Genomic DNA, 18,846 nt, shown 5'->3' with positions numbered 1-18,846 from the left:
AACTACTCACAAATTTATTCCAGCTAGACAAACCTTCTGTGAGCAATAGAAATCCTGTACACACAGAATAGAACAAGCAGTTCTTGGCACTGCAAGTTCAACATATTCTCCAAGATATAAATGTAGTGCAAACTTCTGTATAGTAATGTATGAACAAAACATACAGTAGTACAGTGCAGAAAAAGTAAGTCTGAGTTGTTAGGTGAAACAATTTAATCTAGTCCCTGGCTGGAAAAATCAAGGTATGAAAAAAGCTTTATTCTTTGTCAGTTTCACACATATTTTATCCCCCTCTATTGTGGAAATGTTTCCCTATAAGTACTACCTATTGTATAAACTCCTAACTGACATTCTAAGTATGGAGCTATTGTACAATTTAATAATAATCTTCCATGTGGACTGAAGCAAAATTTAAATATCTAAGAATCTAGAAATACTAATGGACCAGATCCTGTGAAGAACACTGAAATCAAATGCAAGTTGAGGGGACTCAGCACCTTGGAGTGGTTGAGCACAAGCTGGGTGTCAGGGAATGTAACCTATTCAAATTATCTAATAGTTTAGCCTAGTAGTTTTTACACTTTTTAGTCTTACAGAATGAGATTACTCCAGGAGGAATGATAGACTACTTTTCATACATTGTCTCTAGTGCTGCAGCTGTTCATTGATTGTGGTACTTGCTATTGTTATAAACTTGGGAAACACTCAGATACCATAGTGATGGGGGTGTATAAGTAACTATCCAGACAAATCCTATTTCTAAAGTCAAGAGAACATAATATGATTACATAGATTTTATGTCAAAATGGATTAATAAAAGACCAAGTTCATATCTTGTGTTACTAGATGCAAATTCAATACCATCAGTGGAGAAACACTTTGTTTGTTCTGGCTCTGAATTTGATCCAAAATGCCAAATTTGGTCCAACTGAAAAAAATTTTGAGCCAAAACCATTTCCCGCTAGAGTCAATGACAAATAGTTCCATTCAACTCAGTCTAGGGCTTTTCCCACATCCAGAGAGAGACACTGATTTCTTGCAGTTGAACTGAGCATATGATATGGAGTGGAGTCCCTTTCTTTGGCGAAAAACATTTCCCTAGACCCTAACCCACCCCCCCCCCCCCATTTACATTAATTCTTATGGGGAAATTGGATTCGCTTAACATCGTTTCGCTTAAAGTAGCATTTTTCAAGAACATAACTACAGTGGTAGGTGAGGAGTTACTGTACCAGTATATGTACCATATCACTGAACACCATAGTAGGAAACATGATCACAGAACACCTCAGCAGTAAACATGCTAATGCAACCCAAAATGTATTTGTGAACAGGAAATTATATACAGCAGCAGTAAAGCCAGATAGGTAGGTAGTATTTTAGGGTTTTTATTTCCATTCACTGTGTTGTAGCGAGCTGAAGGCACAATCCCCTCTTTATTACCCCGCATAGCTGTTGTTCCTGTCTCTTCTAATCAGCTGTTACAAGTCACATGCAAACTGCCACAGAACCTTTGGACTACCACAACAGTCCATCTGATTCTCAAAGGCCTAGTGATGACTGAACCTGGGGATATGCTAAGCAAAAAGAGCTCTCAACCATGCATGTAGTTGTTTCCATCACTTCATACTGACTCAACAGACATTCCAGGTGTCCGAACGACACACCGACTGAGGGACAATCCTGGGAGATTTGTGTTGATTTGTGCGGGTGGTAAATGAGAGGCATTTGCTGCATGATGGGCTATGCATATTTGGGGTGATTGGGTGTGTTGGTTGTGTTATGGTGTGGGTGGTTTGAAGTACTGTAGCAGCCGGGCTAAGTAATCAACCATCTGTGCAGTCTCCTTCATACGACCGATGAAACTGTTGCATACCAATTGGCTGTAGAGTAAGGTGATTGGTTGAGTTACCTCTGCTATCACAATGGGCTAGGGCTCTGGGATGGCATAGATGCATACCTTACGGTAGCTGCTGTACATTGCATGGGTATAACTCATTAAGTCAAAATGCCTGAGAATTTAAATATTTGACTGTAACAGAATGCAAAATACAGTGATGATTTAACCTGGTGCTATTGTGGACAAAATGAGCCTCAACTATGCTTGTAGCTGCTTCTGTTGCTTCACACTGACTGTACAGACATAATAGGCTTCCAGTGATACACAGAGTGAGATTCCTGGACTCTTATTATATAGATGATACAAAACACTTCCAGATACCCTGTACAAGCTACAAAATGGTGGTCAAGGTTTTTTGGTTTTGTTTTTAAATATGAAGCAGGCACAGCATATACTTTTGCCCAGTCAAGGGTCACCTTGGCAATTTGCTAGGAGCCCAAGGGACTCATCAAATTTATATAAATTGACCAGGACTGCAGCCACACTCATCTGCAGTGCACATAATTGGCCCAGGATACTATACACTGCTCTGATGCAAACAGGGGCCATTCAGATCAAAACAGAACATGGCACATGGAAACCTGCAATCTCCCTAGACTGCACCCTTATTACGAAGATAAGGGAAGCTATGCGCCATATGGTAGAACTGAAGGGGCTGCACTTCTGCCTGTGGTTATAAGAAGTTCAGCAAATAGCCCTTATAAGTCAATTTACTCTTCTCTTTCTCTCCCCCTATAGAAGTAACAAACCTGCAATTTGTTTTCAATACAGGTTTCCTATTCATCTCTACCATGCATGACAGCAGAGGGGTACTTTATCAATACAGATGTTATTATTAATATTATTATAATATCTTGTGTATTTTCAGTGAGCATGGGTCAGCTCATCCCACTAATATAGAAGTATTTGTAAAGTCAGACATCAGTATAGGGAGCAGATGTTCTAGATTCCTTCTCACACCCTAAAGGCAAGTAAGAAATTCACTGCTCTATCACAAAATGGGCTTAATCTGCAGCAAGGGAGATTTAGGTTAGATATTAGGAAAAACTTTGTAACTATAAGGGTAGTTATGCTCTGGAATGGTCTTCCAAGGGAGGTTATGGAGTCCCCATCATTGGAAGCTTTTAAAAACAAGTTGGACAAACACCTGTCAGGGAGGGTCTAGGTTTACTTGGTCCTCCCACAGTACAGGGGACTGGACTTGATGACTTTTCGAGGTCTTTCCCAGCCCTACATTTCTATGGTTCAATGAAAATTACAAGAAACCACTCGCCATTTTGGAAGATTAAGAAGCAACCTGGACACCTATAACCAGATGTAAAAACTCCTGTGAACAGTTAAAAAGCCCACTGGTGCTCGTATAACCGGATAAGAAACCTCTTGCATCCAATAAATTAAGAAGCCACCCTAGCTGTAGGGACTGCCTTTCTGTAAGCAAGTAAGAAGCCGCCCATTCCCTTTATAAGCAGTTAAGACGTCTGATACGGCATAAGCAGGATAAAACCTCCTTCTGTCTCATAAGTAAGAACTCCTTCATTACCTTCCCCCTTAAGCAGATGTAATGCCCCCTTCAGAGACGGGATGGAATGTTGGGGTCAGAAAGTGCCATTGCAGTTGGAGAGGTATTTAATAACAGTAGAGATGGAGTGTTGGGATCAGAAGGTTCAATGACAGTTGGACCCTGGCAGATGGACTGTCACCAGAATGTTGCGCTCCTGAAGTCCTGTCCCAAGAGGCAGGAGGAATCTGATTGTCATGGACAATATTAGGAAATTCCATTCAGGCAATGTGATTGTAGATGGGCCAAGAGGAAATTTTAAGAGACTCCTGTTTCTGTTGGGAAACAATAGCCGCGGTGGAGTCTCCATCACAGACAACTTTTAAATCACAATTGGATGTTTTCTAAAAGATCTGCTCTAGGAATTATTTGGGGGAAGTTCTATGGCCTGTACTATACAGGAGGTCCGACTAGATTATTACAATGTCCCTTCCAGCGGGGGAAGCTATAAATGGCACGCCAGATAGTTTTCCCCCATATGGAGCACTCTTCTCTGATGAGAAACAACAGTAACCACTAGAAGCTGACAGTGGATACCAAAAGTTGGGAGTGGAAGACAGGGGTGGATCACTGCATAATTGCCCCATTCTGTACACTCCCTCAAAAGCTCTGGTATGGGCCACTGTAGGTGACAGGATACAGAGCAAGATGGACCATGGTCTGACCCAGTATGGCCACTTTTATGGTCTGGATTGCAGGAGGTCCTGATGGTGAATGGAAGTGATTCCCACTGTTTCTCTTGACAAGCAATAGTTGTGGCTACAGGGACAAGAGCTTCGTGGTGGTGGTGCTGGTGGTAGTGTGTGTGTATATGGGGGGAAACTGGTTGTCAGGGGAACAGTAGTGATTCCTGGGTATTCCACTGTAATGGAAATATAAAGAAAAAAGTATAAAAAAGAAAAAATATTTAGTGATGGCAAATGGCAGACAAGTGACCAATACAGAGAAATTAGGCTTTTCCAGATGCAAATCATTTTGCCAAAAACCAAAGGGAGACAAGAATGTGGCATTAATTTATTGTCAAAACATGTATAGAGAGCATTTTATCGGTGGCAAAAGTAATGAATGGGATGCTGGTTTCAAAGAAATACAAGCAATAGAAAACAACCTCACCTCACATACAAAGGGGGCAATATGTTCCCAAGAACATCACAAGTAGCATGGGCTTTCCTTTCAGCTATTCAGCACTACTGCACAGCTACTTTGAATCAATCAGTGTAACTATCTAGTGTGATTTATTTACAGCAACTCAACTCTCTAGCAAGAGTAAAATGACTGCCCCACTGGGTAACTGATTTTTAAGGTGGAGTATAAGGAAATACGGGGAATAATGAGACAGGCAAATCATTATACAAACAGAAAATCGTTTAGTGACTCCTAGAATATGTTGTTATGCATAAGGATCAGATTCTCTTAAGACACATGCTTACCAGACACACACAAATGGAACAAAAGGCAGCAAACACTCAAAGTCTATACAATGATTACCTCTGCCTCTCTGATCCGGCCAAGGTTGGCATTTAGTCGAGTAACCAGCGCCTGGGGTTCCTAGTGGGGCCACCCGGGAGTGGTATTTAGCACTACACCCCCACCCACGAGGTAGGGCGGCTTTAGATGCATTGTGGTACTTCACAAAGATAGGAAGCCCCGCCCGCTCTAGAAACCAGCTACGACCCCTCCTTGCTCCTAATGACCAGGCCGTGCCCCTTACCCCCTTTCTTGTTATCCCCATAAGTGTTTTAAGATTTCCCCCTAATCAAATTAGGATCCCTAAGCGGTGTTTCTGCTCCCCCCCCCGCCCCTCCGGCAAGTGGAAATCCCCCCTGGCTTCGTCCCCCCACAAGCAAATGGCCCCGCTGCCCTGTTCCCCGCCCAGCAGTCAGAGCGCCTCCGCCCGGTTTCTCTCCCCACCCCCACATGCGGAGTCCAGGGGAGGATCCGGCGTGGGGAAGCCTCACACAGCACCGAGCTGACAGAGACGGGGAAGGAGATTTCCCCCGTCCGCGTCAGCACTTCCTGCTCCCCTGCCTCCGCGTCAGTGGTACAGCCCCCTGGTTCCTTAGACACCGCCCCGCTCCCACCTCTCCGCCGCCCGTGGTGGTAGAGTCTGATTTAGCTCAGCTGCATCCGCCTCCTTCCCCTTCCGCCGCAGTGGTATCGCCCGGCAGCAGGCGCAGACGCAGGAATCAGTAGTAGCTGCCGCCCAAGCCTCCCCCGTGTCCCCGGCACAGTGGTAGAGGCCGGTTTCGCTTGTCGCTAGCCCCCGCCGCCTCAGTCGGACCCAGCCGCTGTTGCCGTGGGCGCCTCGTCCCTATCTCCCTCTTCGGGCTCGTGTATGAGTGATTTATAATCCTGAGCCCGCCATGTCAACTCCGGCCCGGAGGCGCCTCATGCGGGACTTCAAGAGGTAACGAGCCCGCTGGCTAAGGGGGCCTCTACCGGGAAAGGAGGGGGTAGCCTAACATGGCGGCGGGATAGGGAGCGCTACGCTGATTGCGTAACGCAGGGCCACGCTGTCTGGCTGCGGGTTACGCGGCTTGCTCATGACAGTGGAGCTACCCGCTGGGTTACGGTACTTGCGCAGCTCACCGGGGAGGGGGAGGGGAGTTACTCGCTAGCTGCGCTACTTGCGCCCTTCGCGGAGGGGAGGGCTACGCTGACGGAGGGAGGGGGGGCCGTGGGCGGGGTCAGTGACGGGGTGTCCCACGGCTGGTCTGTGTCTCTGCCCCGCAGGTTGCAGGAGGATCCCCCGGCCGGGGTGAGCGGGGCCCCTTCCGAGAACAACATCATGGTGTGGAACGCGGTCATCTTCGGGTGAGGCCGGGGCCGGGGAGCCGGGTGGGGCGGGGGAAGGGGGGTCGAGCCGGTGTAGGAGAGACTCGCACACTCGGGGAGGAAACGGGGGTGGGTGGGGCCGAACCAGCGTCGGGGAGACGGGGCCCGCATGCCCGACAGCTTCCCAGATTTTCCCCATAGCCCTGGCCCGTGCCGGGGGGTGGCCGTCAAAAGGGGGTTTTGCGCCGTGCGAATGTCAGGGCAGCCTCCGTGCATAGCCATGGGATCTGTTACCTAGAGGAGCGCCCTCCACTTTGTGAATGTTACGTTGGGGCCTTTGATACACTCCCCAATAGCCTTAAGAAAAGGGGGACCTCGTCCTACACACGTGCCCCCTCCCCCATTCTGGGCTATGCACTCTTTGGGAATACAAATTAGGAGGGTCCAGGTCCACTTCTCTCCCTAGGACTGAAACCCCCCCCCCGCCCCGCCCCCTTACAGATTTAGACGCAGGGCACCCACTAGGGCATTTTTGTCTGTAAGTCTGTGAAAAACTTTAAAGCCTGTTTCTGTGGTGGGAAGGGACCAAAGGGGTGTATGGTGTAATAGCTGTTTTTATTTATTTTCCAGGCCTGAGGGGACCCCTTTTGAAGATGGTAAGTACAGTTAAAATCCTCTCCTTGTCTGTTCTTATCTGTTTGTTGTGTAAAGAATTAAACTAAGAAAGCTTCACATAATCTCAAAATGTTACTCTCCTGGGTCCTTGCAACAGGTTTAGACTAGATATTTTGCTCTCCTCATGAGAATTCTGTACAGGTCAGGAGAACATACCATTAGTTGAGATTCACCTGGCAGATTCGAGAGCAGAACTTTGATATTTAGTTTAGTTTCATCCCTGACCCTTGGAACATTCCCTCCTTCCCTTTTCCAAAAAAGTGTTAACTTTTTTGTAAATTTAGAATCTGGTTACTATCTCAAGGCACAAAAACAAATGCAGATCAGCTTGCAGTCGTCAGCTGTGTTTTGTCCTTTGTCTAGTTAAAGCACTTTTAGAATCTCTTGGCATTTCTATCATAACCCTGGGTTATTTTTTTCAAGTGATTTTCATGCTTGAAATGTAAATGGTCAACCTAGGTATTTGTGTTAAACAGAAAAGGGTGCATATTGGATGTCATTCTAAGCTTCTAGAGTGTTACACAAGTTTGAATTTTCCTATGTCAGGACAATGTTTCACTGGATCGTCTATCACAGTACCTTTAATACAGGAAGTGATCTTTAAAATCCCATGATATGCAAAAGCTAGGCTCTATTAATAAATGGCTACTCTGCCCTTCACTTTAAATTTCCTTGCTTTAGTCAACTTAAAAGGACACCAACTTGAAATTTAGTCAGTTTATAGAGTTAAAGGTAAGTTTATTATTTGCACCTACTCCTAAGATCCTGTGCCAATTTCTTTGGCTTTATTTTCTCTAAAAATGTTTTCACTTCACTGATGCTGTATGAAAGACCAGCACACATAGTGGAAACTCACTAGACATGAAATGCTGTCAAATATTCAAAGCAAATGAACTGAAAATGGTGAAACACTCTATAAAAGTACCATCAGTGCAAGACTCTAATTATTCTTGGTTCTCATGCTGAAAGCCTATGGCAAACTCTAGCTCTTAATGCTTCTGACCCTCTGAGGACACCTTGCAGGCTGAGTTGATGCTTTACCTTACTGAGCATGCTTTAACTTCCAGTACCTCAGCACCCAAGAGTATTTCAGCCACTTCATTTTCATCCTTGATCTGTCAAGAAGCTCATCACAGGAGCTGCCTCAGTTCTAATTAATGCAGCTCCAGCTTATATTGTGCCTTAGTCTGGAGCCTGGGTATCCTTTTTTTTCTGAAGTGCTTGGTGCTAGGTATTTCCTCTCAATTTATGAAACTGTATAAGGCAAGATACTCCCTTTTGTCTCCTTGGTCTCGATACGCTAATGTTACCAGAACTGCTCAGAGGCCCAGGTTCTTGGTGCACTGCTGGAATGGATTAATACCTGGGGGTGTCTCTCCTCTGTATCTCCTGCAGATGGAAACATTGGAGTCTCCCTCTCCTATGGCTCAGTGTTAGGGTAACTGAGAAGTTTAGTTACTAAGGACTTTTGACATCAGTACTCCAACTGGTATGTTGAAGGTGGTAGAACAGCTGTTTGGAAGTATTGGTATGTTACTGTCAGCTGTGGCTTTCAGTATTGGTATTGTGCTTAGATCTAGACCTGGGGCTGAGTGGGTTCTGGCATTACTTGGGACTGGTGCTCATTCACCGTGTGTGCTTTTAAGTGTCATGCTGATATCCAAGCACTCTGGGAGCTTTAGCAGAACATATAGTCTCGGTGCCTGCTGGATTGTTCCTTGGAAGGTACTCTGGCACTGGTGCCCACTGGGATTCCCATCTCATACTTGAGGGAGGAGAAACAGCATCTTTGCTAATTTTTCCCAACCACAGCCTATGGGAGTTCTTTTAAATTTAATATCTTGGACAGACCAGAATATATTTACTTCCTACAGCACAGCATATCAGCACCAACACTTCTAGGTGGTGAGATCTCCAGGTACTACTAGGGTAGCTTAGTGGTGCCTTTAACTTGTGCTCTGCCTCTCACTAAGGTTAGCGTAGTGGTGTTTAGTTTCTTACACCCATTCTGGCTTAGTAAGACCTGACTCTAAAACGCTTTCTTCAGTAATACTGGACTGTTAATGGTCTGGCAGCTCATTGCAGCATCTCTTTTTACCAGCAGCAGACGGCGATACTTTAGGCATCAAACCAGTCTGAACGTTTTTGTCTTGGTTGATCTTGTGATGCCTCATTAGGAATGCATTATTCCCAGAGGACAACTGTCTCTCACTTGCTATTATCCAGAATGCTGTGCTTAATACATTAAAGTACCACAGGAGACCAGGGTGAAATACTACTTCCACTGAAGTCAGTGGAAGTTTTGCTGTTGACTTCAGTGAAAGCAGGATTTTACTATCCATAAGGGGGAAAGAGGTGGGGGCATAGTTTGTGTTCTCAGCACAAGCTATAATCACTGGTCTGGGTTTCCTGTTTCCAGGATTGTGCCTACTCCCACACCTACAAACATTTGTTCCCTTTTCTGACAAGCAAAGGGAGATCAATAAGGAGGCTCTTCTTGTGATAGATTCTCACAGTTGGTCTCTGGGTCATGGAGTACATGTAGATTAGAACTTTCTCCAGTGGGGGACGCTAACGGTGGATCTCTTTTTCACCTAAACTACAGACTCTGGTAATGGTAGGGAAAAAAAACTGCTTGAGCCAGAGACATCTCAGTTTGCGAGGAAGGGAAGTGTTTAACTTTGTGCTGGAATCTTTCAGCAAAAATCTTGGCCATGCTAAGGAGAGACCAATGGTTCATCTTGTACTGGTTCAGATGGGTGCAGTTCTTAACTGTACTACAGATACCATCAGTCTGAGTCTGGCCAGGAGTGATCACTCAGAACCAGGCCACCTCACTCTGCTCAAACTTTTAAGCTGTTCCCCCTGAATTTTTGTGTCCTGTCTAGAGGAAGCTTTATAGGCATGTGGTGTCCAATTAAATGACTTTCAAGAAGCCAGGACTGCCTATTTGTAAACTGACAAGATTTCAAGTGTGAAAGAAGGCCCTTGTAGACTAGTTTACTTAACATAAGAGGTATCTGACTCCCTTCTTTGCCTGTCCTGAGTAATGTAATAACTCTTCAGGTTTGTCTGGCAGCTGTTCAGCTATTCATGAACTAGTCAAAGGTATATCCGTGTCTCAACAGCCTTCTCTCTGAGCTCATGCAGGGGTTGGTACTTTTAAATCCCATACTAAAAAAACCTGAGTGTCTGGGACTAATGTGGCTGTGACCAAGATGATGTATTTCTTTTGGGTCACTCACTATTTGTAAGCCCACGATTTTTTCATGGAAATCACTTCCTGGTGACAGTGTTAGCTGGCAGAGTAAGAGATTTGGGGTTTAGTGACTAACTGTAGAATTTGGTACATGATGGATTAAATTGGTGCTATGAGAATCTCAGATCTCATCCAACATGGTGAGAGTTCCATTTATGGGAACTGTTCTGCCTGCGTCCTTTCTGTGTTTGTGTACCTCTGAGGCCCTTCTCTGGATGCCCAACTTCAGAGGTCCTTGGTGGCTTACGTGAGGTGCGCTGAACCTTATAGGTCCATCCAGTTTTTTGTTCCGTTGCCATGTGGGGTAATACTTCTAATACGAAAACCATGTTTTAGTGGTGGTCTGCACTGCTCATTATTGTGCCTGACTTAGCAACCCTGAACTTGGAAGTCATGTCAAGGTAGTCTCATCCTAGGCAATGCACCATCCATTGCTTGCCTCAGAAGATTAAGTTGTTGGCCCTTGAAAGAAGACAATGCATCTGCCTTACCATATGTTTATAAGACTGTTGCATGAGTTACTTACCAATTTTTTTTCTCTTTCCCCTTATTATTGAGTATGGTCTGCAGAACCACACTTATTTAGTTCATGTAGTCTTTAAATATGAGTGACTTGCAGTTTGATTCATTAAAACTTCAGAGTGGTAATGTGTCTTTAGTGAGGCCAAACAATGAGACTTCTGTGAGAGGCTGTGAAAATCTTTTCAAGTAGAACCATGGATAAATGAGTGCACTGAGGCCCACAATAAGTGAATAAATGCATTTTGACTTACAACAGGGCTGTTTGAGTAAACTCACTATGTTAAGCAGGACATCAGGGTGCCTTTTTTCCTCAACAGCCTGGCAGTAGGATCTGTTTAAAATGGGGTTTGATATTGTTTGTTCTTGGCTGATTGGCTTCTCCACTCTCTCCTCTTAACATTCTAGCCACTGTTCTAGAATAATTCTAGTCATGTCTTACAGATGTATTTTGAGAACCCCTTGATGTTTGTCATAGGCATACCATTTGTGGTAGCTTGTGCTCAGTTTTCAGCCAGATGCTTATCCACTTTGTGATCTGTTTGCTGCCCAAACAGTCTGTAAGAAGCATTGCTTGTGGTAAAGTCTGGCAATCCAGCTTGATTCACCTTCCTAAACCTCAAATCCAAGAGCATGAGGAATAGAACTCCACTAAAAAGCATTGTGTGTTGATGTTGCCATTTAACAAGGTCTATCTTCTGCTTGTGGACACAAATAAGACTTAATTCCTTTCCTTACGTAGGATGAGCAATACAGCTAGACAGGGTTATGTTGGAATTGATTCCCTAATGGCGCATCCGTTTCCAAGTTGATCTCTTACCCGCCTCCCTAATTTTGTGTAGTACAGACTAGATTCCCAGTAATTGTAAAAATGTATATGTAATTCCATAAATTAAAAATACATAATACAATATAAACAGGCATGTCATATTAACATTTATCTGAGCTTCAGTGTCTTCATAAATGGCATTGGAATCATAATGATGCTTCTTTTTATAGCCAGCTTGGGTACCGAAAGTGCAGTATTAAGAAATTAGACTCTCCATCACTGCATTTGAAGGCTTTCAGGTTTCTGTGCACTTGCCATCTGCATATTAGAAATACAATTATTACTGCTGTTTTGGAGTTGCTGTTTGTTCAGCTGTTGCTGAACAAACTACAGGCATCCTATCATGCTAGTCCTGCTGACCTGACAGAAGGGAAAGGAGCTGACAAATAAAAACACTCCTTGGCTGTCCCTTGATGCTTTCCACTAGGGAAGGCTTGAAGATTTCTAGAACAGCTAATGTTTGGCTAAAACCACTCTTTCCACTTAACAAATACCATTTAAATGCGTACAATTAATACTAACAATAACTAGTATTAACGTATACTCAGTATAGAGACATGAATTCTTATATTCAAGATATCTGATTTTTTTTTTTTTTTTTAAGCTCTAAACTAAAGGTCTAAACTAAGCTGTCACTGGTCTGGGAAGAAGGTGCACTACAAGAAAAGTAAAATTGCAGTGTTTCCCTTAATCATGGCAACTGGTTGTATATGCTAACCTGACACTGATAGATGGTACAAGGATATATCTCAGTTACAGGAGACTTCAGTTGTAAAGAGGATATTTTTTAGCTTCATATGTTGTTTTTTGGCTGTTTAACCTCTTTGTGTATACTACACAATGTCTGGCTTTTTTGATTTGGTGGATCGAGGATAGTACTGTAAAAAGGTTTAGTGTATTCACTTCCAAGTGATGGGTGTTTCTAGAGTTCATCATTCACTCAGTCCTATTTGAATTTTTGCTAGCACTCACAATATGTGGGACTCTGCTTGTCTGCAGCTTAGTTGACTGACTTATTTCCCCACATCCTCATAGCTTTAGGAGACGGACAAAAATAGCCTGTATTAGCAGAAGCTGCGTTAAGGTTGTTGGGCTCAAAGGATTTAACCATCTCAGTTCTTGTCTCATGTTAACAGGTTTCTTAAGGGGCACAAGTTTTGGTAGTCTCAAGCCATACAGAGTTGCTCTGATTGCACCAAATGGCTGGCAGATAATTGATCCTCCAAAACTTCTTTGTATTGGCTCCTCAAGGCAGATTATCATGGATTCAGCAAATGGACAATGTTGCAGAAAGTTTCCACACAACTTGATGTACCAGGGAAGTCACGTGCATTAGGCTCCTAGAAATGTGATCTCTTAAAAATACTATTACAAGCATCAAGCTTCAAAACAAAAATAAGTCCAATTATGTATTGTTGGGAATGGAACATTAGGAATCTGCTTTGCAGGGAAGAGCAATATTCTGGACTTGCAGAACAACTATTTTCTATGCTTCCAGATGTTTAAGAGTTATTCTAAAGAGAACGAGATCTTTGGCAGGATACTGAGGACAGACTTACTTCCTCATCTAAAATTTCTGAATAGTCTGAGTAGGACAGTTCTGCATAAGAGAATAATGGTGAATATTATTCTTTTATTTGGAGAGGCTGCTCAAAATATGAGGCATTGTCTAGGATTTAGAGCAGAGGAATGGTGGAGTTGAACAGCTTGAATTCTATTTCCAACTTTGTGTGTGACGTTAGGATAATGCATTGGACCTCTCTATGCTCCATCTATAAATGGAGGATACTTGCCCATCCCTTGTGAAGCATATGGATGTCCTTGAACAAAGTTATTTATAATTTTCTCTTTCAACTCCAGGAACTTTCAAACTTACAATAGAATTCACAGAAGAATATCCAAATAAGCCACCTACTGTTAGATTTGTCTCTAAAATGTTTCATCCAAATGGTAAGTACCCATATAAGATGCAATCATTCTGTGGTTTGTGGCTTATTACAGCACTTAAAGTAAAAAAAAAATGCTTGCTGATTAGACAGTGTAATCTTTTTATAAACATCTTTGTTTTTATGTGACAAGTGAACTAGCTCTCAGTCTGATACAGGAGGGAGCAGGGATTGGACGTGGCTCAAGTAGCACTCAGACTCTAGGGCAGGGGGAGAACTCCTTTGATTCACAACTCTTATGGAGCAGTGTTATGTGAATCCCTTAGGCTCCCATCTTTTTTGGCTACTGTATTTCTGGTTAAACATCTGTTTGTTTGCTCAGAGAATTTCTCTGGGTTAGAGGACAAAGAGGCCTTCCACACTGAGAGGTGGGGAGGGAAAGGAATCATGTTCATTTACACAAAGTCTGGTTAATTCAGTTAACCAGAAAGAGTGGAATCTTACGTGAACGTTGTCCTTGTTTTAAAAACAAAAATGCTTGAGGTCACAGCATTCCATTTTATGACTTTGCTACATAGATTTCCCTTTTAAAAAACAAACAAAAAAAAAACACTCAAGTGGGATCCTCTTTGTCCTTATGTGGCCTCATGCAAAATAATCTTTGTAAATACATGTTGACATTTACAGGCATAACAGTACTCTTAAAGTTTACGTTCGTCACTTTTAAGCTGAATTTGACCTTTTCTGTGAAACCTGCATCTCTCAACAGCTCTGTCTATGCTTCAGTACCATGGTGGTTTATAATATCAGCTGCAGTGTTCTTACAGAGTGTCTCTCTCTCTCACACTCACTGCATTCAGAAATGTGGCTTGTACAATCAAAGCTAGCTAGATTGTTTTCTCTGTTTCGGTGGCTGCCTTCAGGAGTGGATATTTCAATTCAATGTCAGATTGCATTTCTTAATCTTGGATACTATGCTTGCTTCCAGCTGTAGCTGTTGACTAACAATATGGCATTGTGGCCTGCATAACTCTCTTTTAATTCCAAAGGCTTTTCATTAAACATTTGCTGGGACCTGAATAAAAATAGAACCGCCATAGAACTTTCATGTTTAGTTGCTAACCAGGTATGGATCAAATGCACTATTAACTGGGGGGAAGGTTCCTTAAATTAGTGAGTGGAAAGACCACCTTAAACAATTTCTTGCTTCTCTGTTCCTTGTTTAGTTACTGTAGTCACCTGCATGAAAACAGTTGTTTCTTCAAAGTAAACTTGTTTCTGCTACTTAATCCTTGCTTGAAGTAGCATGATAGAGACCTCTTCATGGCCCTAACTGTGAGGTCACAAGGGAGCAAGTTGGGTGTGTGTGCTTTTTTTTAAATAAGCAGTCTAAAAACATTAATTTCTAGGTAATTCTCCTTAGCAACAAAGTCTGACTCTTTTTTCAAGAGATCGGAGTCATTTTTCTGTTAAATTTCATCAACTTTTAAGGCTTGTGACATACGTTAGAACAAGTTAATGAGAGTTTCATTATTTAGGCTTCTGAAGATTGAGTAATGCTGGCAAAAATTTGGTGTGGCACTTCTGTGTTTGTTTTTTGAACCCTATCCTCAATCTTATCACATCTTATATTGTTATACAACCATTCTTTTTAACCCCTCCTCTAGTCTACGCAGATGGTAGTATATGTCTGGATATTCTTCAGAATCGTTGGAGTCCAACCTATGATGTGTCCTCCATCTTAACATCCATACAGGTAAAATGACTTTCCAGTATTTATTGTAATCCTATACTTACATGTAAAGTTGCTATGACATATCTCAGTTAATGACAAAAATCTAGTTCTGAGCAAAGTTTCCACCACAAATTACCACCATTCTGCTTTGTTTACCTTAAGAACAAGCAATGGACTTAAACAGTCTAATGCAGGGGTAGGCAATAGGCAGAGCATTGGCCAAATCTGGACCACCAGATGCTTTTGAATGGACTGAGACATCTTTTTTTATTTACTTATTATCAGTATGGTGGTTTTTTCCCTGAGTCTGGACCTTGACCTACAATAATTGATTACGCCTGCTAATAATTCTTCTCAATTACAGGGAGTCTTTTGGTAGAGGGCAGGTGCGGAGAGAGTTAAGTACCCAATGACAAAGTTATGTTAATCAGGTCTTATACTATGTCCTTGGTTATTTTGATTTAACTGGGGAATGTAAAACCAGGAGAGAAATCTTTTAGACTTTAGAACCTATAATGGGAATACTGTTATGGTAACAGAACACTGGTTACATATTTCAAACTTCTCATGTGAAAGATAATATAAAGATAATAGCAAATAACCCAGAATACACTGCAATATCTTGTAGTTACACCGCTTGACTACAGTGAACAGAAGGAACACATGACACTTTTTTGAACTAATTACTGGAAATAAGTTTAAGTGTTATACCTATGAAACTGACAGGATTTTTTGTTTTTTTTAATAGTCTCTGTTGGATGAGCCGAATCCCAACAGTCCAGCAAACAGTCAGGCAGCTCAACTATACCAAGAGAATAAGCGGGAATATGAAAAACGGGTTTCTGCAATAGTAGAACAGAGTTGGCGTGATTGTTGACCCTGGATGATGCAAATGAACACTCTGGTGATGAGGAAAATATATATGAAGTGTCTGAGTCATCTTCCTCCTAGCATCATTGCATTTACTTTGAACGCAAACTAGCTGTTGTGCTGTTGCCACTCTCCCTTGCTGAAGCTTCCCTTCCTTGGACATCAGAAAGCACCCATTTTGAAGTCAAATGTACTGTACTTGGGTTACTTGCAAAAGAATTACTGATGCTGAATTCATTTTTCTGTGGTCCCCCTTCTCCAGTCTTAGGGCAGTATTGTGCATTTCTGTAGTGTACACTAAGCTTTTAATTGTAATTGTGTTATACACAGTGATGCTTATGTGTAGCTTGATAAAAGGGATGTTTATATACGTATATACATTTTTTTAACTGATATTACTAGAGTGCTGATCTGTCCAGGCTGGTCACTTACCTCAACTGTTGGTTTTAGACCCCACTGCATTTGTAAGTACTGCGGGAAGAATTAACTTTTCTTTTCCCTGGTGTTATTGGGTTGTCAACTGTTTAGAAATACAAAACATAACTGATTGATGGCAGTCCAACTAATCAGTGAAAATGGAGGATACTGGCTACTTCTGCACTTCAGGTGCAAGATAAGGTATGATTACTGTTATGGTACTTAAGGTGACATGCAAAGTACCTCCTTTTAATTTACAAAAATAGGGTTTTAAAAGATATGCCTATGAGGATATTGATGAAATAGGTTACTTTAGTCCTCTCAGTGAGGTACTGACTGGACATACCCATGTTGAGCTGTTGTACTTAAGTTCAAAATCTTGCTAACTTTACTATTTTGAGTTGTAAAAAAAAAAAAAATTGAGGTAGGAAAAAACAAAGCTTCAAAGCTGGGATCACATTCATTAGCACTTGATTCCCTCTATCTAACTGTAACAGTTAAAATATTGCCAGAATGCAACTCTGTTGTGGAAAGTGAATTAAGAATTGTAAGATGGGGCACTTGAGGCTGTGCAGTTCCTGCTCTTTGTAAATTACTGGTGAGGTGCGTGTGTGAGCAACAGCTACGTGCTTATTAGTTTCCACCCAATTCAATGAAAATATCTTTCCTTGTTTGAAAAGGTATGAATTTGGATTTACAATCTTTTGCAAGACTAAGTTTGTATATTTTGGAGGCAGTACTTTTTTTAAACAGCAGTGTGAGATGAGACCTATAACTGTGTTGTCCACTGTCCCCATAACTCATGTGCACATTGGTCTGTTGAGAAGTATAACTTTGCATAAGTAACCCATGTAAGAAACTGTACATTTTTCAAAACTTGTAAATAAAAGTGTAACCTTATATCCTTATTGTATAAAGAGGCAAGAGATCTATATGACCAGGGTAGTAGAAGCTAACATTTATTGGATCCCTGGAGGTAGATGCTGTTTCACTGTTCAAAGGGCTAATCATTTAGTTAAGTATACATCTGTGGTTCATGCACCATAATTCAAATAGTACTTGAAAAGTAACCATTTGTGTTTGTGCTGTTGTTGGCATGGGGGAGGGTCATGCAATATCTCTAATTTGGCCAACTTCTCTTGGTAAAAAAAACTTCCAAAGAGCTCTCCAGGTCTGTTTTAAGTTATCCAGGCCTATCTGTTCACAAATGGGCTACAGTGACCTCATCTTGCAGACCTGTTCAAATTTTGCATACTTGATTACACAAGCTAGAAGATTAGGTCAGAGTGGCATCACTTACACTTCAAGCAAGAGTTAAACTGATGTCATTTTCAATACAGATAAGCCCCTTAACTAGTGCATGATCACTCAGGATAGATGTAATGCAGTTTCAGGCTTTCAGTTAGATAGTCCTAAAATAAACTCAAGTACACACCCATAACTAGAGCCCTGTGTATTACAAAATTTGTATCTACAGCTAATTGATCCATGGATATAAGGCAGCTGGCTGTAGATTTGCAGAGCTTTAGCTATAAAATTTGGATTCACATCCATCCATGACCCCCTAAATTGGTCTCTGGATTTGCAGGGCTCTACCTACAGCAGGAGTTTCAATGGTTTAAACTATACAGCCACTTAAATAGACCAGCATCGCCACGTATGTTAGTACACACAGTGCCTAAACTAACTGGCCTGTATTTCACTAACAGTTGAGAAAGATCAGGATGATTACAACTTTCCCCAAATACACTAAATATCTACATTTATTGTGGTACTTTCTGCATCAGACAAAGCATGTCCGTTTCATAATAGCAGTAGATCAAAATCCAAGCCTCTTGGCAAATGCATTTTTGATTCTTGGAAGACTTACAGTAAGGCCTGGTCTATATAACTACATTATTCAAGGGTGTGAAAAATCCACACAACTCAGCCATGCAGTTAAACTGACCTAAACCCCCCAGTGTAGACAGCACAAAGTTGATAGGAGAATTCTCAGTCCACCTAGCTAGCACCTGTTGAGGAGGTGGAGTATCTCTGCCACCAGATGTAGTGTCTTCACTGAAGCACCTCAGTATTTTAAGTGCAGAAGTCCCCACATGTCATTGAAAATAAATGAAAGATGATCTAGAGATTTAAGCCAGACAAGCCTAGGGCATCATCATAGCTTAAAACAGGAGTGAGCTTCCCCATAAATTACTAGGTGAACAGCGATAGGAAGGAAAAATGTAGCATAGTTTCCACAATGTTGTAAATTCTGGGCATATATAAGAGGCATAGTCCCTGCCCTCCAAAAAAGTCTACAATCTAGATAGCTATGCAAAAGTTGGGGGCTCTCAGTTCCTGAGCTCAAGGATGTGACTGGTTACTTAAACAGGACTATATGACTGATGAGCAGCTCTCTAGCCTGAAGTTTCAACTGAAAT

General features: G+C 42.1%; 1 protein-coding gene and 1 long non-coding RNA gene across 2 annotated transcripts; one reads left to right on the top strand and one right to left on the bottom strand.

The window, feature by feature from the left end:
• Positions 1-5,442: 5,442 nt before the first annotated feature.
• Positions 5,443-17,323, top strand: UBE2A (ubiquitin conjugating enzyme E2 A). The gene is made up of 6 exons (XM_037909792.2): positions 5,443-5,865; positions 6,192-6,272; positions 6,864-6,889; positions 13,376-13,465; positions 15,069-15,157; positions 15,885-17,323. The coding sequence occupies exons 1-6, from the start codon at positions 5,822-5,824 to the stop codon at positions 16,011-16,013; spliced, it is 459 nt and encodes a 152-aa protein (XP_037765720.1). The 5' UTR covers positions 5,443-5,821; the 3' UTR covers positions 16,014-17,323.
• Positions 9,493-16,526, bottom strand: LOC119567146. Its single transcript, XR_005226939.2, has 2 exons — positions 16,439-16,526; positions 9,493-11,773 (listed from the first exon to the last, which is right to left on the bottom strand). It is a non-coding gene; the product is annotated as an uncharacterized LOC119567146 (long non-coding RNA).
• Positions 17,324-18,846: the final 1,523 nt, after the last annotated feature.

The sequence above is a fragment of the Chelonia mydas genome, chromosome 9, assembly GCF_015237465.2.
Source record: "Chelonia mydas isolate rCheMyd1 chromosome 9, rCheMyd1.pri.v2, whole genome shotgun sequence".
NCBI classification, from domain to species: Eukaryota; Metazoa; Chordata; order Testudines; family Cheloniidae; genus Chelonia; species Chelonia mydas.
Note: the sequence above shows the minus strand (reverse complement) of the source record. Positions and strands in the feature narration are given on the sequence as shown.

Bases quoted from the DNA above. Each gene is read 5' to 3' on its own strand.
- UBE2A (XM_037909792.2), top strand. From the start codon at position 5,822: ATGTCAACTCCGGCCCGGAGGCGCCTCATGCGGGACTTCAAGAG. The intron at 13,466-15,068 runs GTAAGTACCCAT...CCCCTCCTCTAG, and splicing joins TAAAATGTTTCATCCAAATG to TCTACGCAGATGGTAGTATA. The intron at 15,158-15,884 runs GTAAAATGACTT...TTTTTTTAATAG, and splicing joins CCATCTTAACATCCATACAG to TCTCTGTTGGATGAGCCGAA.